Source organism: Calypte anna, chromosome 11 (assembly GCF_003957555.1).
Source record: "Calypte anna isolate BGI_N300 chromosome 11, bCalAnn1_v1.p, whole genome shotgun sequence".
Taxonomy (NCBI): domain Eukaryota; kingdom Metazoa; phylum Chordata; class Aves; order Apodiformes; family Trochilidae; genus Calypte; species Calypte anna.
The window spans coordinates 7695480-7723223 of record NC_044257.1 but is presented as its reverse complement, the minus strand read 5'-3'; the positions used below and the strand labels follow the sequence as shown (position 1 = coordinate 7723223).

Below are 27744 nucleotides of genomic sequence, written 5' to 3'. Positions count from 1 at the left end.
TTCCATTTGGGTTAATATGAGTTGCTTTGTGATCTCTCTTTATTTCCTGTATCTTCATATACCTGGTAATCACACAGATCTTAGAGCAGTTCTCTTCAGGCAATTAAAGATATGAGCTATATATTGTAACTGATTTCAGTAGGGAAGATTGGCTGCAAGAAGAAGGTAAAAGGCTATTTTAGGAGACAAATGTACAGTACAGTCTATTTATGTAAATACTTGGAAAACTACAGAGCTGTGAAATCAGTGAGCCATATGGGTCTGTAATATATGGCAGAATATTTTAAAATCCTAAGCCTTCTTGAAAGAAAACTGTTGTAAGTCTGCATCTAGAGTAACTTCTGTTTTAACCATAAGCTGCAAAGATTATAAATTTCCAAAAGTACTAAAATTAATATAACTCATTTTTTTTAAAAAAAGCAGCGCTCTTTTCACTTCTCACAAAGCATAGAAAAACTGATAATTAAAGGCTATATAAATGGTAGGGAGGATGAAACAGATGGCTGTAACATAATTCTTGAGTCTTAACTAGCACTTAGCACTAACTCTACTTTCATCTGGACAAATACAATAAGACACCTATGTTGACATATGCAAGGTGCACTTAACTACTTTTTATTATGTAACTGAGGTATTAAAATTGTCTTGAAAAGCAGATGTCTAAAGAAGAGAAAATGATAGGAGGAAGAGAATAGTAGTCATTGATTCAGTATTCAATGATTAGTAGTTGTTTTTTAGTTCCAACATCCTTAACTTAATTTCCATGCAAAACCTCTGTCTTATTCCTCCACTAGGGTGGATAGTTTGGGAAGATGGGAGGAAATCTACCATTTTTCAGCAACAATTATTTATGAAGACTTTTTTAAAAAAATGAAGTATAATAAGCTAAAAGTGTGTGCCTTTCACACGCTGCGTATAGTACACTTCCTATATATACACTGTCATTATACACAAGCACCTTGTATATACATTGACACCACCTTCCCTAGGAAATTAGAAGTCAATAGATAATGAACCTTGTGCTGTATCTTCTCTTCCTCTAACATAGATTTCACAAGGAATCTCCTCCATCACCCTGTCTTCTATGACTTGCTCGGGGCAGTCATGCGCTTGTTTGAACGTGTAGCTGCTTTTCTTGAATGTGCTATTAAAGGTTTTCATTGGCTGCGGCTGCGCAAAATCATTGCGGAATGGAAGTTCCATGGAGCTGAGGTTTGTCCTGCTTTGTTTTATGTTAGAGGCCTGTGAGCCACAGTGGTGGTCATGAATGCATCTGGAAGCTGTAGAAGGGCGTCTCATTTTCTGGTAGTTTTCAAGTTCTTCTGACAAATCTGCCAAATCTGCAGAAATTTCTTTGTCCCTTAGTGAAAATAGCTCATAATGTGGAGGATCAAATACTTCCTGGAAACCAGTTTTATTGAAAGCAGGCTTGCAAGCCATAACCTTTTTGCGAGGTTGCTTTACTTGTACTAGGATTGAAATGATGAGAAGAACAAGAACTATCCCTGATGTGATTCCAATGATGGTTCCATGAGTTTTGGTGATTTGTTCAAACAATCCAGATTTTTTCTTTTCTGCAAAGTAAAAACAAGCATTATAAAGCTTCTATTTTCCATAGTTTTGATACTACTTTGACTGGTACTTCATATGAAAACACATAAGATGGCAGCAACAGAACAAGATGGTTTACCATATTTAAAATTCTTGCTTGAAGATTAAAATCTTCCTGTTGTATTTCTGTTCTGTAAACATACTTGTCCTGGGGAACTAAAACAGTTCTACACTGAGACTCTGCAACATCTGCTACAGCAGAAGAAAAGCATTTAAGAGTATGTGGAAGAAAATGTAGTAGCCTAAATGTTGCGTATGATCTTCAGATAACTGGCTCCTGGCATCTGGATGTGTGTTATGTTGTGTTAAGTACTCCACGGAGTATACTAAGAGAGTTATATGCCATCATATGCTATTTGAAACAACCCATATACTAAACAGAGTCCCAAGGAATTGGCTAATAAAAAGTTGTATCTGAAATACAGTTCTGACTCTTAGACTGTTCGCTCTGTGTTACATTTATAACTTTACTGGGGAGGGGATGTCCCCTTGTCCCCTTAGATACTTGTGTTACTGTGTTTGTGGGAACTATAAATTGGAGTGTTATGAAAGCTGTCTCATCTGTCATCTAGATAGTGTGATTCTTGGAGGATATTCTCACAAAAAGTTGTTACATAAAAGGTGATGTCTTCTCCAGATTGACTTTTTAATCTATTTTTGTGTCACTGGACCTAGGCATGATAGGTTACAATATGCTCAGATTTAAAAAGCTATTGATGTGAACTAAAAGAAGTCTGGGTGATTGCAGTAATTGAGCACAACTGTGAGAAGCTTTTTTTTTCCTTTTTTAAAAAAGTCTAGATATCACTCATTTGATTGCATCAGTCTCCCTTAGCTTGCAACATGGATCCAGTATTTAGCTGTCTCTTAAACATCTGCTGTGCAAGTACTAAAGCAGAATTTAGATTGTATTCAGCATAAGACATGGGAAATTATTGAGCACCAGATATGTCAGTGTACAAATAGTGGGAAAGACAGCTTCTTCACATTGCGATACGGTTTTTATGGAATTCAATTTTTTAAAATACTGTAGTACCTGAGGGAAGTGTAGATTCTAGGCAAGATTCTAGAAAGCAGTTGGTAGAGATGGGTAAGAGATCTGGAAATTGCATTTAAGAGAGAAGAGGGAACACTGACCATTATCAAAGGTTTGTTTACAGGAAGCTTACTTCCACATTTAGAACTTGGCAGTTATGGATTAGTTTTGATAACTGGAAAGCTTCTATAAGTTAACTTGAATGAGTGTTTATTAGTGGTGTGAATTTTTTTGTTTGCCAAAAATGCAATTTAAAAGTAATTTAAAAATAATTATTTTTAAAATGAAGCTGGGATTCTGTGTCGAAAAACATTTCAAAATCTTGTCTAAAGAAGGTCTTGAACCCTCCTGCAAGGTTGATTTCTTTGAAATGGAGTACATATTCAAATCTTTCAGGACTTCTGTGTTCAGACTTACATATGCCATTCTATTTATCAAAAAAATCCAAGCTCAAGTTTTATGTGTTATTATTTTTGTTTTACTAGGTAAAAATGTTGACCTTGAACTGACTTAGTTGCAGCTCTGAAAATTCAGTTAATGTTGAAGCACAGGTTAATCTATTTCTGCTTTAGCAGAATAACAGTATCCTCAAATCATGACAATTTTTCCTATAAAATTTGCTATTGAAAAAAATCTTTACTGTAGTTCTGATGCCTTAAACAATACTCCCTTACTCAGAGTTCTAGAAGCAGGGATTTACATGTGACTTTTCCATTAGCAGTGATGACTCCCTAACAATTCCTTTTTCTCCCTCTTTCTTACACTGTATGCAGCAGTTGTATTTACTCTGAGTTAGTCTGTAATTAGCAACTTAAATACAATTTAAAAACATTTGTCTTTGAAGGCTGTTGCTTTTATTTCATCCCTGAGAAAGGGTCTTTGTGCTTGAAGGCTTGTCTGTCTTTTTCCAGCTGTTTTTTTTCTCTAATAAAAGGCATTACCTGTCCCTACAATCCTTGCTTCATTTAAAGTTTAGAAATAGATAGGATGCAACCTGGCAAATACTAAGTTATTTTTCTTGTTAAGCTGATATCCTCTTAAAATAGGGAGTATATGCTGAATAGGAAGAAATTTAATCATAAAGCAGTAAGACCAATATTCAGCAAGCTTACGTGTCTCCTGAGTTTAAATAAAAATTTGGAACACCTTCCTGAGATTAGTGGAATAGCTGTCTTCAGCATATTTCCAGGAAAGACATTTCATGACTTCCTTGAAAGGCAAACTGACAAGCCCAGCTCATAAAGGCTCTATGTTGCACTATATTCACCTCTGCAGTGATTCTCATCCCAAGGGTATGCACAGTTCTGAATGCCATTGCAGACTAAAGAATTATTGATGCACATGTTGCTATGGCAGAAGTAAGTGTTGCCTGAACAGGGAGCTGCAGGAGAGAAACAAAAGAAAACATTAGGAATTTCCAGTAACATGCATTGAAATAAAACTAGTAAGTTCCTGTGCTTTTAATATGCATAGTTATTCTTTATCTCCATTTCAAATGCAATCACTTTGCCTGCACAACACTAATTATCAGATGATTTACCCTCTCTTGATGTGTGCATGCTTTCAGGTGTATTATCAATGCTATAGAAAAAAATCTTGCTCAAAATGGGTAGCAGCTACAGTGACACAACACAAGAATGGAAGAAGATGCTTTAATTCTTGTCTTGAATAAAACTTAAAACTTGCATGCTTGCCATCAATTACATATTTATCCAGTCTGCAGTGTATGTGCTAGGTAGATGGTATAGGTCGCTGTGAAGCAGTTCCCAAACATCTGCATTTTAGAGCCCATTATTTTCTTAAGGCAAATCAGATTTCAGCCTGTGGAGGCTTGTTTTAGTGATTGTAAGAGATTTCAGTAACTGGGAGCATCCAAGTCATTCCTGTTTGTGAATCAAAGCTCTTAGATCCTCCTATTAGAGCTAATGCAAGGATTAGGAAACAGTACAGTTTAGCTTTTTATCTGTCTATATATAGTTAGAAGTTTGAAGAAATAAATTAAATGGAGAGTTGCCCTAAAGATCTTATGCTTCCATGAATGATTGTTATAGCTCCTTGACATTAGAAAAATATATTAAAAACTGGAAAAGAATTATTACTATTTTCATATAATATACACAGGGAATTCTTTATGAATTCAGGGCACTAGACAAGATATTGATTTTTCTCTTTCTCTGTCTCAGTTATATGGTATTTTTATGATAGAAATGTCTATTTAGTGGAGTCAGTTATATATTAAACAGAAAAGATGTGTGATACACATTCCACTGTTGGGTTTCATGGAATTTATTCAGTCTGGGTTCTCCAGAACATAATGCAAAACCCAAAGGGAAGGGTGACTAGTCCTGAATAAAGTGTGTTTCTCAGCTCTTCTGTTAAGCTTCAGAGTCTTAGAGACAAAGAGAAGTTATGCCTAAAAGAAAATAAAATTAAAGCCTTTAGTTCTGAATTTGCATTTCCTAAATCCTAAATATATGCTGTATTCCCATTTCTTACTCCACTGGATTTTGGTAATCTGTGCTCATTTTAAGCTTTTGTATTAGCTTCCTGTTACTGCTTAATGCCTGGCAATGTGGCAAGAAATTTCACATGAGAAGCTTGTGCTCTGCAAGCTAACTGCAACCTCTGTAGCACTTTCTTGTAATACAGAATGTATTTAGAGTATATTTTAGAAGAGTTTATGTAATTTCGGTGTTTAAATTGTGTCATAGTAACTATCACATGTATCTTCCTTGTTCAACTGAATTCGGAATGAAACTGTATTGAAAGTAGGTTCACTCTGGAAGAACATGTGGGGAGATAAGACTAATTAGTTTTTACTTCTGAATTTGGAAATCAATATTGGGCAATCTTTACCCTATCAATAGAGTCATAATTTAAACAGAATAGTTTAAAGAGGTTATATATGTAATAGGATAAAATATCTACTGAAATACATCTACCTGAGATAACAGAAGATCTATGAAATTTGTGTCCAGAGGGGGTGTTGTGGATCCATGCACACCTGCTGGTGTTTCAATATGGATCTGTATGGAGTTCTAGTTCTTTGGGAGGCACAGAGGTAGAATTAAGCAAGACATGTTCCCTTTGTTATTTCCCTGAAATTCTGCTTCTGCTTCTCCATCTGCCAGCACATTCCTATGGACTTTCTTTAACATTTTGAGCATGGCTTTTTTTCACAAGTTCTTAATGTTGGCACAAATGGACTTCATTTATCTGTTGGCTTTTTGGGGAGTACAAAGTCTAAAAGTCACCATGGTTGATGTGTTCCTGTCCAGGCAAGGACATAGCGGGACTCTGATGCCTAAGACTAGTGAAATTTTCAGTGTTCTTTATATCTAGTATTACATATGTATTGCATCAAGACAGAAATCAAATCCATAGCTTTTTAACATTACTGCTAGCTGAATTATTTAGTCAAATTTGCAAGCAGCACTAGGTGTGTGTCAGGCGATTGTCATGCACCATTAGTCTATGTAAATCTTTTCAGAAATATTGATTATTTTCATGGTTGGTTTCATGTAATTACATATCATTAGAAAGGCAGAAGAGAAAAATAGCTTAATGATCTGAAAATAAGATAAACATAATTTAAATTTTTTCAGTTAGAAAAAATTCCAATCAGTAGATTATTTAAAATTTTTCAGTCTCATACTTTTCAATTACCCTACCCAAGAAAGCCAGCATCTCCAGCTAGAAAGTAAATAAGAATAACCACATACCTTTTCAAATTTTCATCTGTCAATGACTTTTGAATTGCTTTAAAGTCACAAGTTTGGAAAGTTACCTAGCTTTAGGTGTAGTTACTGTTTCAACCTTTTTCACTTCAAAAAACCCCAAACCAAACAAAAAAATCTCAAAAATAACCTCCTAGAAAATGAAACTTGACAACAATAACCCTCTGTTCCAATGTTTGTAATATAAATTGATAATTTTCCTGGCAAAGTTCATAGCATTTTCTAGATGGAAAGCTGGAATAACTTGCACTATCGCTAATGCTGACTGTATTGAAATAAAAGCTACTGGAAAAGCAGGTATAAATTTTGAAAACAAGGTGTGTTTAAAACTGGTATTTACTGATATTCACAGTATCTAAAGTTCATTAAATACCTATTGTTGCATAAACAGTTGCAAAGTAATCAATAAGCTATTTCTGTTGTAAATCTGTTACTTGAAAAAGATTGTTTTGCAGACAGCTAAGTTTCCTCCTGTGTTAAATTCTACTGTTTTATGAAACAGAATATAAAGTCTACTTATCTGTAATCTCAATTTTTTATCAAGGTGGTGACTTGAATCCCTTTTTGGACTGACTGCAGACAGTTCTGTCAGAAGTTTTCTGTGACTGCGAATCTGTACTATTCATTTGTCACGCAGACATGTCTGAAACCTTTGGCACGAGCACAGGTCTGATCTCCTGAAGTAGCAGTTGTGTTTTATTTGGCCTTCCTGTGTATTTCATTTGCTTTGCAGTTCTAAGCTTACTCTACTTTTGTGCTTTAGATTCTACTTATTTGCAGGTTCTGAAATGTGGACAGTGTTCTTTGTAAATATGTTTATACTTATAACTGTTTTAAAGCAAGTATTTAATTTACCTGGTAGTATGTGAAGGAAAAAGCAACAACCTTTTTCGTGTGTTCCTACTGCGTAACAGGATGCTTTTCTTAAAATACCTGGAGTACCCTGGTATCACAATAGGTAGTTGAAAATCTACTTACGATCCACAAATGAAGTGAACAGCATTCTGAATCTGCTTAGTCTGCTGCCTTCATCTGCCCACATTCGTACCACGCCTGTCCCGGTCTGCAGCGTGACATCGTTTGCCACTGTGCTGCAAAACTTTGCCTTCAGGTTTTCAATAGAGCTACTTCCATCATACACAGCCACAAAGTTTCTTTTGCATTCATTGGAATGCTCCATTTGATAGTCAAGAAATCGCAAATAAATCTGTTAGAAAAGAGAAATTAGTGAGTCAAGAGAAGTAGTAAGGGAGGCAGTTTTCTTTCTTGGCAAATCTTGAATAAGTTGGTTTGTACCCTTACACATATGGGTAACTCCCAGTCCACACCACTTTTAAACTTACTCTTACTGCACGCCTGCGTGGATTATTACTTGAAATTTGTCTTGGGCATGTTTAATTTCTCTCCTCTCCCCAAAATAATCTTTACTTAAAACTTTACTTTGATGTGTTTTTGCTCCCTTTGGGGAAAAAAGGAAGAAGTAACACACTTGCTGAAGAAAGCCCTAAGCAGCACTGCTAAGTGAGTTAATCTAGAGTAGACAGAAGAAAAACATTAAATGTAGTGGAAGAATTTTAATGGTATTTTGACTGTCTTCTTGTCGTCCTTTTAAATTCATAAACACAATGTTAAAATTTGAGGGAAGGAATCTATTTAGAAAAGGTCTGAGGTAAAATCAAGAAATAAAAATTTGTTGCTTCAGAATGAATGCTAATTACTGAACTAGAGCAACATTACAGAATACAGAAACCATGAAGCCAGGAGTAATCTGAATAAAAATGGAAGCAGGAGAAAAGCTGGCTATCTAGGAAGAATTAATAAATTTAAGCCAATCTTAATTCCTCCAAAAGAAATCTAATCCAAGAGAAGGCAGTGTATATGGTAGAAAATATACAGCAAGGAAAGTAGGAGATCAAGATAGCACTTGCCAGAGTAAGAAAATAATTTATTTTGCTGGAGCAGAGAACTTCTGCAAAATTGTAATTCATGTAGAATTAAATGAAAAGATGACTTTTTAATCTCTTGAATGGCTCTGTTGGAATTCTCAGGATCACAGAGTTGATGAAATATGTAACTATGTCACTTAAGGATGCCATAAAGTTCCTCTTCAAACTTTACAAATTCCTCAGATAGCCATTACTTTGTCAGAGAAGAAATCTGTTCATGTGGAGGCTGAGGTCTTCTCCATGGGGGAAGAGGTGCTCTACCACTATGCATGAGGTCTTCAATATGTTCTCCAGCTAAGTTTGGGGCTAGACTGTATGCCTTTGAAGTACAGCTTACAATTACATTTCTGGCTGATACTATGGATGCTAAAGCCCTTTTGCACTGTGTGTTTTTTCATGCATCTGTCTAATGACAAGAATCTCCAAGAATCTAGTTTGTGAAACAAGGAAGACAAAGTACTGCTCTTACTACTTCTGTATTACATATTTTTCTGCCCTGTTGCCGTATCTTGCTTTTAACCTCAGCTAATGCTAAAGCCTTTTAAAACTGGATTTTAAAGAATTTACTGAAACAAAATCAACCATCTTTCCGTGTGCGTAGAAAAGATACCCCCTCACGTACACTTAACAGGCTCTATTGAAAACTAGTTGTTAAGGGGGATTTTTTGTTACTGCCTTTGTTAGATTTACTGCTGGAAATTTCCAGCTACATTGAGACCCTGTCTCCCATTGATGTCTTATCTTGGAAACATGTGTGAGAGCTGTAAGTGCTAGCTAGCATTTGGGCTGAGAGATTGTGTTTTCATTTAATGATTGACTTTATGTATCTGCTGTGAAGCCACAAGAGAAGATAAAAATTAATTAGCACACTTTTAATAGAGCTATCCCGTGTATGAAAACAAAGGAATAATTCTGTTAAAAGAGCTCGGCCTTGCAAAGCTCCTTCAGGTCAGTGTGACAGACAAGCAAACATAAAAGGGCCTTACTCTTATATTGGTTATTCTAGAAATTTTATGAAATCTTTGGGTAATTTATTAAATATATGTTATGCAGATTTAAAAAATCCTTTAATTGCTACAGTTGTGTCAGCTTTAAAAGCTTATAATTATAAAAAGATTTAATTATAAAATTAAAAAATGTCAATGCTCATTTTTCTCAAAAGACTGTTCCATATCAGATCTAATATATTTTATCATAATTCTGCCAGAACTGAAGATTAAGAAATCACTGTCAGAATACTTTAAGAATTATTTATCAATAATGTTTCAACATAATAATTTAGGATAAACTTATCTCAGTTACTAACTCAAATGTAACTCTGCCTTTTGGCAGCATTCAATAATTTCTTAAAATACTTAAGCATGATACTTAGTCCACTCAAGTGGCAATATTGATTTTATTATTGTTTTTTGGAAGAATGGGTACTATTACTTAGGCTAGTATAAGGCTCTTGAGAGTTGAGTCTTTTCCTCAAAAGCTGAAATGTATTAAGCAAATCTTAGGTCCTTGTCTTGTCTTCTTATTGTCATCTTAGTTTGCCATCTTAGAACAATCTGGAAGTTGGTGAATAGGGGTGGTTAGTTAACTATTAGGAGTAGGTTTGCAATCTTGGCAGCTACTGCTTAAAAAGCTTGTTAATGTTTTATATGCAAGCAAAGAAATGTGTTTTAATACACATAGTGAAGCCAAATTACAGTTGTGTATGCTATAAGGAGCAAGAAGTATTCTTTGGTGAAACTGTTCAAAAATGAACCCCAATTTTTTTTAAAAGAGCATACGATAGTGCTGTTTTCATAAGCAGTGTCTAGTTCAGCAGGCATGATCATAAATATTCAGGTACCTATTACTAATTTTTGCCTTGAGCAGCTAGTATGTCCCTTTTAAGGTTTGGGCAGAAAAGCTCTAGAAATTTTACTGTGGCAGTTTAGGAGGATGTGATCCTATAGCTAGGATCAGAAGAAAGAGAGTGATAATTCTACAGCTGCTCCCAGGTAATGACTTGCATTTTAGGTCAGACTGTAATGAAAGTGGGTTTTGAAGTGCTGCATTGTGAATTAGACTGGGTAGGAGCAGATGTGTGTTCTGTTGACTTTAGACAAACCCAGTTTCTCCAACAGAACTACTGGAGGCAAAATTTTAAACCATGGCAGCAAGATTTACTGGAGTTTATCTAAGATGTTAGCCAGCATTTTTGCCTAAGGTTTTCCAGTAAAAGAGTCCAGGTCAAATGCCCTAGAAAACTATTGCTTAAACAGTTTTCACAGTTATTTTGTGTATCAAGTTTCAGCTAACAGGAGGACAACACTGTGGTCTTACTGTGTAAATTTAATTTCAGTAACAATCCTCTATCTGGATTTCTTAAGCCTCTGATACATAATTCATTTCAGTGAAAGTGAGACATTATGCAGATCACTGTTAGTGACTATTACCTGTTACTAATGATTTGGAACCCCATTATATGCTGAATGATATGAATGAAACCCACCTTAGCATTTGGAGTAGCCTTAATTGTCCATATGCAGTCGATTGCTTGTCCTGGTTTTGTTTTTCCTTCCTGTTCTACTTGGCTGGAACGTACTATTCCATCAGCTCCTGAGAGCTCAAACTGGCAGTCTAGGGAGAACATATGCATCGCTGTCAAGTGCAATATGGTATTAATTTAAAATTTCATTTATAAAGAAATTGTTACTGTAATACTAGACCTGGGATGGGATTTAAAATGCCTCCTAGGTAAGTGAAGTCAGGATCTGTAACAGAAAGAAGTCATGAATCACAGGAGCCATCAGTGCTTGAGAACCACTTCAAGGTTTAGTATAATCTGAAGATTTTGTCCATTTTTTATTATGTCACAATAAAATTTTCCAGTTTACTGACTCAATTAGAGGGCGCATCTTTTTTTAGATGATAACATTATTCCCCAAAGAATGAGTTTACCTGAATAAGGTAATTCTATACTGACAGCTCTGATTTCCAGCATACCAAAAATTACTATTTGCTATTTTGTTCCTATATTACACTCTGAATTGAACTATGTCAGTTTTCACTGAAATCACTGGAGCTCCACAAGAGTACAGGGGATCTGTCCGTGTACATGATTTTTATCAGTTGAATTTGTCTAGTAACAAGCAATGTGAACAGGAGTAGTTTAGAAGAGTAAATCAACACTTTGAAATTTGTAATTGCTATTATTAAAAGATACAAAGCAGCTAAGTTCAGTACTAAAGATGCTTTTCCCTTGGGTACCCATGCCTCTTCCATTAGGGCAGGTAGCACAGTTCAAGACGTGGTTTATGAAGGCAGAATTTCATGCTGATTGCTCAACTATTTTTACCATACTCCGTGTAAATGTAGAGGAAAGAAAAGGAAAGAAAAATATCAGTCCTTCAGTTAATGGAGTCTATGGTGAAAATAATACACAGTTCTACCCTAACACATTGGGTAAGTTAGCTTTGAAAGTGATGTTAGTGAAATGCCTTTGGAAATGGTCATTAGAAGAATTTCAGTCACCTTTACCTGGTATAAATGAGTACTTTGCTTGAAATCCCTTTCCTTCCAGCTCCTCGTCAGAAGTAAACTTGATCCACATAAATCTTCCTGTTGATCTAATTAGTGCAGGACTTTTCAGGCCACAGTAACGATTAATGAGAGGGGAGAAACCAAAAGGTCCATCTCGAACCTCCAGATGATCAAACCGACACTCAAACGAGGGTTCTATGTAATAAGGTTCATCAAAAGTCAACTCAATTCTTTGTCGTGGAGCAGCTAGACATAAAAAATTGAGCAAAAGATTAAATGGAGATCTATATAAAAAACACATTAAACATGAAATAATAGAAATAGTGGACAGGCCTCCAAAACATCAAAATAAGAGACTGGAAAATTCACAGAATACATCTGGCACTCTGCTACAAAAACTCAGATACACTGAATTTTATGGAATTTTTTTGCTAATCTTTGAACATTAATAAATTAGATAAATTTCACACAGCATTAAGGTATATGCAAGTTATTCAAACAAGGTTTAATATTAACATATACATTAAAACCAGTGTTCTGAGAAAACAAATTATCCAAAAAAGTACCCTCTTTTGCTACACTGAGGGATGTAGCAAAAGAATACAGAGGAAATATATAGAAAGAACAACTCACTTGCATGTTTCCTAAACCTTAAACTTAACTTTGTAGATCTTTTGTCAGGAGACATCTTTTATAAGAATACTCAAAGAAAATGCTTCCTATATTTGATTAATAGGCAGGTAACTAGAGATGTTGGTAAGTCTGACCCAGTGACAAGGTCAGACCCTTGAATCCTGATGAGATGTGTGGGTATGGCTACTTTGTGACTGGATTTGCACATCTGTAGTTCAGAATTGTGACTTTATATTTTATTAACAGATTTAGTGTTATTTGTTCTTGTTATCTATTGAGCTATATGACCTCTTGTGTACTGGAGTGACAGTGTTAAAGAATCACATGCTGTCTGCTTCTGAATGTAAAAATGATTTACTGATATGTCTCTTAACACTCTGCTTAGACCTTTTGCCTTACTTATATAAGAATCAAAAATATTCCTAGCTGTTTGCACGTATTTACTGTGCCCTGCAGGAAAGACCTTATCTAGCTAGAAATTGTGCAGGACCTTTGTCTCATTCAGGTACCTCTAAAGTTTCTGTATAAGGACTGTGAGGACAGAGGCACAGAAGCTGATTCTGTGCCCCATGGAATCTGTCCTATGCAAGGGATATTTGGCAATTAATCTAATAATTCTGAACTCTGAAGCTGAACAGATCTACTCTCCAGTGTCTTCACTGTCAGGGAAGATGCAAACCTTCAGATATGGGTCCATATAAGCAAAAATGAGGGTGCTTGTGAGCTAGTACTATTCTATACAAATAAAAAGCCACTGAAACATATTACTGGAAATATTTTAATAAATGGATACATATCTGATTAAGCTAAGACTTCAGTAGGTTTTGGGTACATTCTAATATGAGGAAAAAACAATTAGTGTGTCCCAAGTCTCGAATATATGATTCGTGGCAGTATAGTAAAGTGACATAGTTTTAACAGTCCAAGATTATCCTGTTACCAGTAAGGTTATGACATGACAAAAGACATACAGCATGTACCTTCCAAGATATAGATGCATTCCTGATTTGGTGGGTACATGTTAGGGTAGTTTGGTGAAGAAAAATGTCCTCCATTGCTTGTCCGTACCCAATTGTCACACTGGTTAGAAGGAATGCGATTCACTCCAATGTTTTGACCACCTTGAGCAGGGGAAAAAAGTGATCAAATAAATTTCTCCTGCAAGCACACAGGTTTGATTTTTGCATAAGTAAAACACTGGCATAACAAATTATCCTATAAAAGAAGAGAGTAATTTGATTTTGTTGAAAACACTCTCATATGTTACTTGTTAATTTCTAACAAGGAAAATCTTGTGTTTAGTTTAGGGATGTGGTATATCCTAAAGAGCTCACAGGTTTTGAATATCAAATATATCCTGTAATCCTTGGGATTACAGGGAGTAATTTTTTTACCCAGCTCAGTTTGGTTTTTTTTTATACTCTTCTAAGTCAAACAGTCACAAAACAGTCACAGTGACTGCCAATGTAGCAGCATTATTTTATGGTTTGTCTTCACCTCTATACAAGTATAATCAAAAACATTGGTTATATTCAAAAAATTCTATTGACTTCCATACTGTGAAGTACACAGCCCTTAGACTGAATAGCTATTTACAATAATTTGCTGTAATACATAATGTTTATAACAATTAATTATGATATGTGAATACATTAAATGCAGTGTACTGGTAGTTAATAAAATGACTAGCAATAGGTATATTGCAGTGGTAGCTAAAGGGTCTCTTAAGATCAAAATTGCTTTCTTAGGTGTACAGGGAAATATGATCCTTGACTGAGATTGTGTGGTTTACTAAACCAGTGCACAATGCTGGAGCATTTGCAGAAGTGTTGTTCAGATTTTCTTCTCCAAGGAGAACAGAGCTAGGAATAATATTATTGCTCTGATATACTTAAGTACCACCGGCCATTCTCCTTCATACCAGAGAACTGGAGAGAGACACAGTATATGTAGTTTCTGGTATTTTTTTCCAAAATCTCCCATACTGCTCTCATTATTTATATTTATGCAGGTTTTCTTAGCAGACCTTTGAGAGTGAGTCCAGTTTTAGCTGTCTCCAGTAAATTACACTGCCTTCCACTGGTATCCTGGCAACTTTTGATTTATGGGCGAGAAAATTATTCCAGGAAGTTCTGTAGGTGTCTGTTCAAGAATTGCTTTACTCTGATATGTGGGTTAACCCCGCATAAGAGAAAATAAGGTTTGTAGAACTGATGTCTTCCACAGTCAGCAGGCTTCAAAAGTGTTTGTGGGTGGACTATTTGAAAAGTTCTTTGTCAGGCACAGAACACATTAGTTTTCATGGTGCTTTTTTCCCCACCTTTAGAGCCTAAAACTGTAGAATTTAAAACGGGCAAGTGACCTTCCATGTTTCTTGGGACCGGATGGTTTTATTTGGAAAAAAATGCAGTAAAGAGCAGGAAAATGGAAAATACTAGAATACACATTGGTAATGCAAGATCTATTAATACCTGTACACAAATATTTTCTTTCACTTGTATTGCTTATCTAGAAATTATAAAACTATTACATTTTTTGAAGGAAAATCAAACCAAAATTGTACCTTGTGTCTTCTGTGCAACGGCAATCCCTTCCACTACAAGGATTGTTACTAGCAACACTGATGAGAGAAATTATGACAGGAAAAACATTAGTAATTTATTGAAATTTAGATAGTTTTCTGCAGTCCTGTTTGAAGCAAAACCTAGAATCACTAACCAAAACAACCCAGCACATACAAAAATATGTAATTCATTTAAGTGCTTAAAATTTCAACTTCAGAAGACCAGTGCATTTCTTCTAGATTCCTTGAAAAAGCATGTATCAGAATAGCAGTCTAATATCTGCTAATTTGCAAGCATTTTATAAAATTAAAGGGTATCTATCTCCTACATAACTTCTATATCCTGAAATGAGATGTTTCTCTGCTATCTCAAAATCTATTTATCCTAAAACTCCATTTCTGTTACATACAGAAAAGACCTCATTGGTTTCCAAAAAATTAATCAGGACCACAGTGCACATTGCATGGTCTTATATCTACATGGATTTCGGGAGCACTATAGGTAGAACTGTGCTTGCAAGACTGTAACACTGCCACGATACCTGTGATTTCTGGAGATGATGTGGCAGTAGAAAATGAGCAAGATCCATGTTCTAATGATAGAGACTCTGAGCAGTGACAGCTGCTAGGATGCTGATGCTGCTAGGATGTACACGTGTCAAGCACTTGTTTGCTGAACTGTTGTGTTGGTGTCAGGTGTTGGTGGATGCTGGCATTTTCTGGATATGAATTAATTGAGTATTGGACCTGTTGAAGATTTGGTTATGCTCGTTTCTCCAACCCACTTTCTTCCTTCCTTCTCTGAAAAGAAGCTGTCTAGATGGCTTTGCTTTTGGGCTTTATATTACATTTATACTTTTTTTTTTTTTTCTGCATTCAAGATGTGTCAGTCTGAACAGCACATATTAAAGATTCTGTATTTCACTATTCATTGACAGTTTTAAAGCAGGCTTAATGTCCAGATTTTCCTAAAAAGCTTTGTCTTCTCAAATTGTTAGGGATTACCAGGAAGGGAAAAGAAAATGACACAATATATAACTATGCTCCTTTTCAAATCCTTCATTTGCTTCCATCGTTAGTATCTATACAATTCTGAACATATATCTGAGAGGACTAGCTAAGAAGGCCTGGACATAAGCTAGCTGATGAGAGATGGCATGCAAGTAATAAAATTTTGAGTGTCATTAAGATGGTGAATAGAGAGCAACTCCTTGTTGTCTTTTGCAAAACAAGAACCAGGGGTTATCAGACAAAGCTTGTAGGTGCCATGTTCAAAGCCAGTGCAGATTTTATTTATTTGTAATGCACATCCTGATAATGCATCTCTAAGGTAGAAAATACTTTCAGAAACACCTTAACCTGTAAATTGGGACAATGTCTGGGGCAAATTTAATTTGCACCACTTCTTCACTCTTCCTGTTTTTGTGGTTTTTGTGAAAGAAGATACCAGGCTAGATGGACCTTTGATTTAACCTGTTATGGCCTATCCCATGTTCATTTTCTACTTGTTAATACCAACTCAAAGAGGCATAACCTCACCACTGCAAGAAAAAAAAAAATGCCAGCAGGAATATTGTCACAATTTTATTTTCTTATTTCTCCCTTCTCATTGCTCAGGCATCTTAGTGGCTTGTGTTGGAACAGCATTTTCTCTATCTGATTTTCCCTGTGTTGCTGTTAGACTTGCAGCCCTTTAGAGAGTTCCAGAGTGAGCATGCTCTGGCTGTAAAATATGGTGATACTGACTGAACTTAGCTAGATGCTCCTGTAATGTTGGCATAGATATATCTTGGACAAAGACAGAGGGAATCAAAGCTGCCCCCAAAACTATCCATCTGGCATTTATGTTTTATTAGGTATGTTTCTGCTGCCCTTTCTTCACTCTACCCATATTGAACCAGATTATATCCAATTGAGACTTTCCTCACCAACAACTGCTTTTCCTTTTTTGAGTTCACAGCTATAGGGTTTCTAAAATACCATATGGGTCTTGCAAAAACTGTTACATTCCTAAAGTTTATTTGATTTTAAGGGATGGATTATGAAATAGGCTAAAACTGTAGGTAGTTTTGCAACTTCAGTCACTGCAATAATTCTGTATTTTCATCCACATTAATATACTGAAAAATACGCCTGCTAGCTGTCATGATCCAAATACAAAGTATCAATAATTAGTCACTGCTGACTCATCCGAGATGGAAAATTTATTCTTTAGATGAAGGTATCTAGAACCTACTACTGGTCTTCAAGTTACATATTTTCACTAGTCTTTAAAGTAAATAAATGAAAAAATTTAATAATCTCATTTTAACATATGATTATTTTTCAGAATTTTAGTTTTTAATATTTCTTATAGATGGTCAACTATTTACAAATTATGTACAGGGTTTTTTTTTTTTGCAGCTTCTGTGTTTAAGCTGTGCATTTAATGATCTGTGTTTAGGTGCATGAACTTATAATGCATTTGTACTCCTGAGACCACTTGTCCAGGACAGAGAATCTTGATAGTAGTTAGAAGGTTTTCTACACTGTTTATGGAGCAACACTTCAAAGTTGGCTTTTATTTATGTAAATGCAGTATCCACAATCCTCTATGAACTGTGTTGATCTGTTCTTCTACTGAATTAACTTTTCTTGAACATGTGGTTATGCCCACCTCCTATTTTGCAAGAATGGAGAAGTCTCTTTATAACTTTTTGTACTGCTGCTTGAAATGGGAGATGGGTTTTCTATTTTTTTCCATAAAGCAAACAAACATGAAAATATGAGGGAAATACTTCCCTGTCTAACAAAACTAATTCAGACATTTTTCAAGTAACAGTGAAAAATCTGGGGATGTGCTCATTTGTTTTAGTTTGTTGTGGGCATTTGTTTGGTTGGTTTGTGCTTTTTCTTTTAGCACAAATATCTACTGGGACTAACACTGATAATGTACTTTTTCTGTCGTTTTTCACCTTAAAAATATCAGTAACCACCTATGTTTATTTCAGTGATTGTGCTCTATTGTACAGATACAGACAGGATAAGAATAGATGCTCAGATACACAACCCAGTTATTTCCCTTCTTGAAATGATGTAGACACAGAAATAAGCCTCCTAAAAGGACTTCAGAAAAGCTGGTTGGCTTTCACTAAAACCTGTGCCATTTCTATAAATAGTCTGGAGCTGTGTATGCATGTGTAAGTGCAAAAGAACAGTGTGTATTTCCTGCAGAACAGCATGGATATGCAGGCAATTACAGAAGAAAAATGGGTTGAATATTTGTCTTACTAAGTATAGGCTGCCTTCTTTATTCCCTGCCCTTTCTATCCTCTTCATTTTGCATCTCTTCCATTTCTCACCTTCCCCTAGCAATGCCTATCTTTCTCGTGCTCTCAACCCTTAAGATGTATTTAAAGCATCCTAGGTAGCAAATATTTAAGGGCCTTCTGTTGCCATTTCTTTTACCCTGGGTGTTAATATGATAAAGAGGTGACTGATTAATACTCTGTGCTGTCCTTATTTCTGTGACACTGCTAGCAAAAAGGTGAAGAGAAGACTTGTATCAGTTCTTTCTGAGACTACGGGGCAGGGATATCTGAGGTAGTATTGCCTCCAACTGTACACATTGACAGTGGGTGATAGCAAACAGGATTTTTTTTTAAATGAAAACAAGGCCTATCAATGTTCTGGATGAAAAAAAAAAAAGAAACAGGAGAAAAATAAGGATATTTTTAGACTGCTTCAATTTACCCGCTTTTGTGTGCATTTTCAAAACAACAAAGCAATCACTTGGTGTCCTAAATTCATACCATTTCCTGGAAAAATATTTTTGAATCTCAAAGACTAATTTGGGCTGTACAAGTCAGTAAGAAGGAAGGGTCTGTCTTGTAGAGAGGAAAGATCTTATGGGATAATGCAGTGGAGAGGTAGTGCTGAACCAGTGTTCTGGTACTGCATGTGGGGACACAATTACAACAGACGAGATTCAGCAGTACTTTAACTAAAGGTCTTCTAGCACTTCCAGAATGATGAAGAGTGACCTTGTTATGTCTGATAAATTGAAATTCAAGTAGTTATAATGCACTTGAACTTTTGCTGCGGGACACAGTATTCCTCTGCTGCTTCTTTTTTCCTCTTTTAAAGTCTACTCTGTATCACTGTTATGACTGTTCTTCGGTGTGGATTAAAGATTAACTCTAGCCTTTGTTCTGTGTTCTATTGTGGTATAGGGAGCAAAAGTGTAAGTATCTAAATATACCACCTGAACATGGCTTACTAATGTAAGCAACACCACAAGCAGTACAGGATTTCTGCACAACTGCATTGAATATCAAAAGGATAGAAGAGTGAATATGATTGTTTTTAATGGAGGAACGTGGTGAGAATTCTACTAGAAGACACTGAAATAAGGTAGACTGACATAAATTCCCTGTTTAGTTGGTAGATACAATAGTGGTTACTACTTCTGCACCTTATGTTGAGCCTTCTACTTCATGGTATATAAACGGTAGAAGAGGCTATCATTAAGCCAACAGCAGCACAGCCACTGAGGCAGACAGATTAAGAGGGACTTCTTATTCATGAATCTGGTATTTGCTACAGACCTTTATACCACAAGTTATGGAGCATGTTTTTGTAATACCATTTAAAGCTCTGATAGTTTGTGTGAACATTAACTAGAAATAAAGAAAAAGCAGCAAGCTTTTGTCTATGTCTAAAAGAATCAAATTTTCATTTTTTTCACTTCTTTGCATGAAATATTTTAGATCACATGGCCTTATTGTAGCCAATGCTTATTACTACTCTGTTGTTGAACTAGGCTTATGGAGTAATATAAAAGAATTCCCTGAACTGGTATAGTAAACTATGTATTATTTGCAGGAGTCAAGATTTTCTTTGCTGCCATTTCTTAAAATTCTCTAAAACTAATCTAAGCTGAAAAAAAAAATTAAAATAATTGATTTGTGTACTGAGGTGTAGAGATTCACAAATGAGTGGCTCCTTTTGCTCTATAATAATAATATAATGAGAATAATTATGAAAATAATATAGTTGGTTTTAAAGCAAATGGGTGGCCAACTGAGTGCTGATAAATCCATGTGTTGCTTAGAAAAACAAGTGCTTGGGCAGCAAATCTGACATGAGTTTGTACTTTCTGGCAAGATGTGTTGTTCAGATTTCATGGGATATGGTACTGCTCTGAGCTCCCCATGGTATGTCTTTTCCCTGCTTTTCCTGCATGCTCTAGGGATCCTCACATCTAGAGAAAACAGAATGGATTTGCTGTGTGGCTCTGAGAGCAATGTCTGTCTTCAGTGATGACAGTGGGAGATGTATGCATGCAGGGCAATCTGAGTATCAAGCTGAGGAGCAGTCATGCATTACTGAGAAACAGAGTGAAAAATCTACCAATTTTTAAAATAAAGACTTAATCATTTAGAGTATTACACGTTCTTAGTACAGTGGTAGTCAGAAACCTAGAGATAAAGATGACAGACATTGCTTAAAGCAGGATTCACTGTTTTCATCTCCATGCTGTACTCTCTGGATTAGGCAGCACCTTATGTACATACAATCCAAATAGCCAGTAATTTGTAACACATGGGTCATGCATGTTAGAAAACCTTGCCAGGATGCCTGCTTATTTCTGGCAGATAGAACCTAGAGTAAGGAATGTTTGATCTTAATTATGTGCTATGTTTTGCCTTATGGGAATGAATCCTTTTCTGTGTACTGTTCTTAAATCTAGCTCCTAATTTGCCCTGTGTGCTAAATTTAATGTTACTTTCAGTAACTGCTAATCACAGTATCCCAGCTTTTTTTCCCCCACATATGTCTAAACATTAATGTGAGCTGTTATCATGGCAGGAATATTTGTGATGTCATAACTCATGTTATTCTCTAGTCAAGATTATATATATAAAACATAAATTACTTGTATGTGAATTGGATGTTTTTAAGGACTCTGATCAAGTGTAGGGTCCCATGATGATACATGTTGCACAAATTCAGTGATTGTCTGATCTTCTTGTAACAAATTTCTGTAATTTAGACAGACAAGGTAAAGTGGAACAAAGAAAACGTATACTCTGGATTTTGTCAAATCCTGTGTGGATGGTCATTTATTTTATTCTTTTTTTTTTTTTTTTTCCCCCCCAGAAGGATAATTAAGTGCATTCCTGATTTAAGCCATTTTTTAGCTCAAACAGAAACTGTAAATTCCAGGGAATGAGATTTTTCTCTCTCCTTAGCATTTGGTGACATTTGCTAAGTAATAAAAGAAATACTGGTTTGCATCTGTTACTGCTTTTTTTTTTTTTTTTTTTAGGCAAACAACTCTATTGCTGAGGATGAAAACACAGCAGTTTTCAAATCCCACATGCTCTTAAGTTCACAGTCTGTATATATTCCCTTATCTCTTGTGGTCTCAACAGGCCACTTGCAGATTGAGTATTGAAAAGCAGTTAGGGTGGCTGCCTGTACTTAGCCTATTAAGAGCTTCAGTGGCTTCCTCATATTGGAATATACTGCAGGATTGCCACAGAATAAAGTAATGGATGGTGTGCATTGGGCAATACATATATTAGATATTTGTAAGTCTTGCCCAGAGCATGCAAGTGGAGTTGCCAACCCACTTTTAATCCTCACAAAAGCTTGATAACAGAAGTGGGCTTCACTAGCTATTAACAGTGATTCTAGTGCCTTTCTAAGATCCAAATCTTGTTAGCCACCAGGATGTCTGAGTACACTCAGGTCTGCTCTTAGATATAAGAGTTTCATCTCACTCCAGATGTTTCCAGTAGGGCTTCCTCTCTAAGACTGCCAAAGAAACAAATCAAGAGTCCATATCTCTGCAGAGAAACCACATTAACTGATTCAGGAAGTGAATGCAGTTCTCCCATGTCACTTTGAACAAAATCATCTGCAGAACAATTCATGCCTGGATGGATCTGTGACAGAGTCCCCTCCAGGTTTGCTCAAAACATTTAACATTTCTGATCCCTTCATCCATTAGAAATCTATAAGGAGCTGTGGGCTGCTTCATTTTACCAGTTGCTCCACATACTGTTATTTATAATCTATCTTTGGGTATGTCTGTCAGCAAAACCTCTGCCAGAAGACTATCTTTCATTTTTAAAATAGAAGCTTTCCTTTTTATATGGGAGATCTTTTTCCATTTACAAGTAATGTGCAGCAAGAGACTGATGAAAAGGATGCATGAGCAAACCATGTTGATGAGGGGTTCCAAAAACCTTATTAAAATACATGCACTGATTTTAAAGTTCAGATGGCTTCCCTGTTAATGACAGAAGTGAACCTGCTGTACATGACTATTCTGAACACATCATTCCAGAGAGTACTTATTCCTAGAACATTTGGATACTGATATTTTTTACTTTAAAATAGATCAGATTGTACTCTTGATCTTTATTATCAACATAGTATGTTTTTCTGTAAGAATATTTTTCAGGAATGTCTGCTAGGGAATTAATATTTTAAGTCCTGCTGTCTCTTGACTGTGAACAGAGGATAAATAAATATTTTTTTTCTAGCTCCTCACTCTGCCACCTAAGGAGACTTCTCTGTGTTCATGGAATTTTATGATATGCTAAAGAAGGAGGCTTTGTGAAATGTACTGTTAACATGTTGACAGTCCATCCTTGCTGCATAGTGGGTCAGCTTTGCAGTAACATAAAATGGAGTGAAGAACAAAGATAAGCCAAAAGAAATGTAAAATTTTTCTTGACGTTACCTGTTGCTTTTTTGTTGAAAAATTTACACACCCCTACCCGGATCACTCCAGTATTTGAGGCAGCTGTTGTCAGTTACATAACAAGAGAAGCAGCAAACTATTTCAAGGTAGCAAGCTATTTAAGTTGTCCAAGACTACAAGTGCTTTGTTAATTAAAAAAAAAAATTTGGAGTATAAGGCAGAAAAGCAGTGCTAGAATCCCAACTTATATCCAAGACACAAAGATTTTGCTTCAGTACAGATAAGCATGCCCATCACTGCACGTGTAACCTCTTTTGCATGTAACCAACATGTACAAGAGCATATGCAATTTCTGGTCTAATTGGAGATGTTTATCAGCTCTCTTCACTATTCTTGCAAATAATTATATTGTGAATTTCTGACAGGTTCATAAATGATGAACATCTTATAATTCTTTTTTTTCCTGTCTCATCTCTCTCCGTGAATCAAACCTTCGGGAAGCTGCTGAAAATCTAAGCTTTTTCATTAGACAGGGATGCATAATTCAATAGCTCTTTTAGTTTCAATCTGGCATTATTCTGTACTCTGGCTGCAACTACGTATCTGATTTATACACTGAAGTTTTCTATTAATATCAATGTAATTATAACCAAAAAGTTCTGCAAAATTTTTAGTGGTCATTGTCTACTACATTTTAGGAAAACTAGGGAGCTAATGCTTTTGAAGTTATGCTACTCTGGCAGCAGTACATTTTGGACAAAGTTTGTATATGTATTAATAGCAAGGCATAATAGATACCACCAAATACTTTGCTTGTTTATAACACAGCAGCTTTTTGAATCCTATTAATCCTAACAAATCATAAAGTAATTTATAAATTATTCAATCTTTTTTTTCTGTGTTTGTTTTTAGGTTTTTTGGGAAATTGTTACACCTTTTGATTTTGGAAACAGAAGGCCATAATTCTTAGCTTCTGTGTGGAAGGAAGCATTGCTTCCTAACACTACTTGTTTGTGAGAAATTAGCTGTTAAAATCATGCCAAAATGCAAATGAGGGGGCTGAGCAGAATGGCAGGAAGTTAATCATAGTACTTCACAGTCTTGCAACCTGCCAGAGTTGGAAATAATTCTGTACCTCATTGGAAGCCTGGAAATGTTGACTTTTGAGAAGTAGCAGTAATTTGTCCTAGACCTGCCTCCTTGTTGAGTTATCAAAACAGAAACTACATGTTTCTCCTTATGGCTATTTAAGTTAATCCGATGTAGCAACTACGTAAGTTGAAACAGTCCAAAACTACTGTACAGTCAGGATTTAACTTAGGGATTGTGTGCTTTTTTAACCAAATAGCATATAGAAATGAAAGAAGGAGTGTATTTGAAGAATGGGAATGAGCTCTTAGCAGACACTTTGGGGGAATAGCAGATAGGAGAAAATTCAAAATATATCTACTTCCAGTGCATAACAAGGGTATTGCTTTACTAAGAAAGCAAGTGCTTTTCTCACTGACAAAGATATACAATAATACTTAGAGCAGTTGCATTTTACAAGCTGTGCTAGGGTTAAAAAATTGTTGCAGTGTGTTTAGAATCTCATTGGAAGCTGAAGACAGGAGGAAAAGGTTTTGTCTTCAACAGCCAAAACCTTGAGCACCTTGGCCTCCAATAGGTTACACACCCCTGAGAAAGCAGGTGGGCATTGGCCGTGTTCCACTTCAACAAAACCTGCAGCTATTGCAACCTCTGTTGTCATGGTCCACCACTGCTTCCACTCAGCACTGTTAGCTGGCAGATCTGGATGAGAGCAAATAATCAATGTAAGATGATGGGTTTCAGGATGAAACTATTAGAAGTTTTGCTTAACAGTATGGGGGAGGCTATAAGAATGACACAGAAGATGTTTATTTAAATCAGCCTTTACTATTGATAGCTGAGGAACAGCACAGGGTAGTTCTGAGCAAGCATTTCTATTTAGAAGAAACTTGAATTGCTCCCAACTGAGTGTGATGGGCTTACTTCTGCCCTGTTGTACAGAGCCAAAAATGAAACCCTTTGTGGATGAGGGAAGTATATACATGGACTCCTTGGTAAGAACAGAAGATTTAACTGTTTTTAAGTATTATTAAAAGATATATGACTTCACAATACACTGAGCTTCATTGTACATCATATATAATGTAACAACTCATGCAGTTCTGCACATAAAACTATTTGTATGGAGAGAAAAATTATAACTGCCATTGTGGGTAGAGTTTCCATGCAGCATTTGGGATGCATCTTGTAAAATACAGAGGCTTAATTTGAATGTTATTCAAAACAGTTTCCTTTTGGGATTATATGTACATGCCTATTTATGGGAATCCTTTTGTGTGCGTGTGTGGTTAGATGCAATAATCAGACTAGATGAAGATTTCTAGTGAAGAGAAAAGGGAATATAAGATCCTAAGTAATGATAGGTTGTTTCTGTAGTCATGGCAAGTGATGCATTTAGAATACTAACAGCTTATTGACTAATGGCTTGTGCAATTTATGGATTACTAATAATTCAAAAAGAAATTCCAGTAGAAGGATTTTTTACCTGGATACCCGTGTGATTTTCTTATATAAAAGATTGGCCTGATATCTGTTCAGGAAAAAACCTGTATAGTCAAAGTTGCAGCAATCCTTATTTCTGAAATGTAATTAAATCTGCCTATGTAGCAAGCAATTAAACAGAAATGCCAGTTGTATTTTATGGTTGGTGTTTATGGTATTTAATGGTGTTACTTAAAGAGGAAGTAGAAAAAAAAGTGTAAGTATCTTGAGTCCCCAGTGTAAGCCTTATGTCCCCATGTTATCTAAACTAAGTGGATGGTTAACACCTACACAGAGAGGCAGACAGTTGAAAGCAAGTATCTTCTGTCTGTTATGCTAATAAAGGAAAGTATTTATTTAAATTCTCACAACATCTGTACTTCAGTCCAGGAACATGGGATTTTGAGGGCCATAGGAATAGTCTTGATTTAAATCAGACTTCTTTACAACTTTCATGCCATGGGAGGACATCAATGCATTTCAGAAACAGTTCTCCAAAGCTGCAGTAATGTCTTATTAACTTCAATAATGCAAGCAGATGCTTCAAAATTTCCTAAAGGAATAATTTAATATTAATTAAAAAAATCCCTGACGGTTCAAGCCTGCTATTGCTAAAAAAGATACAGAATGCTAGAAATTATCTCTTGAGGCACAAGGTTAACTGCCATACACAGGTTTATTTTCTAGCAGAAAAACCTCGCCCATTGTCGAGCTGTAGAAATAGTACCGTACACAAAGAAATACTTTGTGAGGAGGGTGAGGAGCCGTCCTCAGTTGTTTATCTCTGAACCTAAAGAAGTTAGAAATAAGATTTAAAAGCCTCACAGGGAAGAGAAGCACAGGTGCATACTGGTCAGGCAGTAGCGTGTAACTCGGGTGTCTGATTTTTTGAAAACCTTGCTGAAAACCTGATCACTGTTAGGCAGCTTGTTAGGAGAGTTCCGAAAGCAAAACGAGTATTTTTACCGTGAAAAGACTGGATCCTAACAAGCTCTTGCTCTGTCTCGGGAATATACGGGGCATTGGGGCAGGGTCGGTACCACCATGACCTCCCGCAACCCCCCCAAACCGAAGTGCTCCCGCAGTCAGCCCGCGCCCAGGGGGACCGGAGCCGCCCGCCGTGGCTGCAGGCTCCCGGCTGGCCACGGCCCCGCTTTCGGCTTCGGGCAGCTCCCGCCCTACAGCCCCAAGCCGCCAGCGGCACCGCAGCGCTGAGCGGGGCCGGGAAGTCGCCAGCCGCCCGGTGGGGCGGCGTGGATGGTGGGAGCTTCCCGACAGGAGCAGCTCCAGCAACATCGGAGCGGCCGCCCCCCCGCGCAGCCCCTGTGTCTCTCGCACCGAAGTTTCCGCTGGCGGTGGGAGGGCGGCCGGGGCAGAACGGAGGCCGCACGGGGCAGCCGAGGGGGCGGGCGCCTGCAGGGGACTTAGCGCGGTATCCCCTCCGGCGGGGCGCGGGGAGGTTTTCCCGTGGTGGACGCCGTGCTGCCAGCGGCTCCTACCTTCCAGCACCGAGCAGAGTTTGTGCAGAGCCATTGTCTCCCGGTCGCTCCGCGGCGGCGGCGATCACCGGCGCTCCATGGCCGCGGCCGGGCGCGGCGGCGGCCCCCCGCGAGGGCGCTGGGGTCCGCGGCTACGGCTGGGCCGGTCCCCGCCCGCCCGCGGCCATGCCCGGCGCCCCCCGCGGGGCGCGATCAGCCTCCGCCGCCCGACCTCGGAGCCGGCGCCGTGCTCAGTCCCATCTAGAGTGGGGCGCGGCGGGTTCCGTCGGGGCTGGCCTGCCCCAGGTAGTAGTGGGGGGAGGGGGGTTCCCTGTAAGGCGGTCTGAACGCAGCCCAGCAGCTCCCAGCCCGACTGAAGAGGCTGCTAACAAATGAAGCTCATTTAAGATGAGGGGTGTTTGCCTGGATGAGCCGCTTGTACGCATGTGCCCGCCCCCCACGGAGCCCCGCAAGCAGCCGCAGCCGGCGGGGCCGTTGTGCTCCTCCCGTCCAGCCGGGCGCCGAGCGGGGGCGGCGACAGCCGTCTTCTCCCTTTGCCTACGGGGAGCCAGTAGTGGCCCCATTGAGGTCCCCCGCCGTGCATCTGTATGCCCCTGGCCCCATCCTCCCCCCCCGTCTGCTGGGATTTTCCTGTCCGCGAAGAAGTGCCCGGCAGTGCTGGCCGCCAGCAGCACGTCCGCGACTACCGCGACCAGGGCAGAACGGGAGAACGGTGCGGCCCCTCTCCAGGGCACGGTAGCATGGGTGAAACAGCCTCGGCTGGCCGCCTTTGGGATCTGAGTGGGGTCCCGCTGGGGTAAAAGGGAGCCGCTCGTCTCTTTCGTCTTCTGTTCTTCCCCTTCTCTCCCTCATTGCTGGCAAAGAACCCGTGGCGTGCCCAGCTGCCTGCCTGGATGCAGTCTGCTGCCTGCAGCTCAGGCACCGGGAAGAGCCCAT

General features: G+C 37.6%; 1 protein-coding gene across 1 annotated transcript; it reads right to left on the bottom strand.

Annotated features, from left to right (window-relative positions):
• Nucleotides 1-492: 492 nt before the first annotated feature.
• Nucleotides 493-26895, bottom strand: NETO2 (neuropilin and tolloid like 2). The gene is made up of 9 exons (XM_030457746.1): nt 26809-26895; nt 15043-15099; nt 13460-13600; nt 11844-12092; nt 11033-11077; nt 10816-10943; nt 7363-7591; nt 3915-4028; nt 493-1574 (listed from the first exon to the last, which is right to left on the bottom strand). The coding sequence occupies exons 1-9, from the start codon at nt 26840-26842 to the stop codon at nt 994-996; spliced, it is 1578 nt and encodes a 525-aa protein (XP_030313606.1). The 5' UTR covers nt 26843-26895; the 3' UTR covers nt 493-993.
• Between the last annotated feature and the right edge of the window lie 849 nt (nt 26896-27744).

Bases quoted from the DNA above. Each gene is read 5' to 3' on its own strand.
- NETO2 (XM_030457746.1), bottom strand. From the start codon at position 26,842: ATGGCTCTGCACAAACTCTGCTCGGTGCTGGAAG. The intron at 12,093-13,459 runs GTACATGCTGTA...TTTTATGTCTAG, and splicing joins ATGCATCTATATCTTGGAAG to CTGCTCCACGACAAAGAATT. The intron at 4,029-7,362 runs GTAAGTAGATTT...TCTCTCCTGCAG, and splicing joins GTTCACTTCATTTGTGGATC to CTCCCTGTTCAGGCAACACT.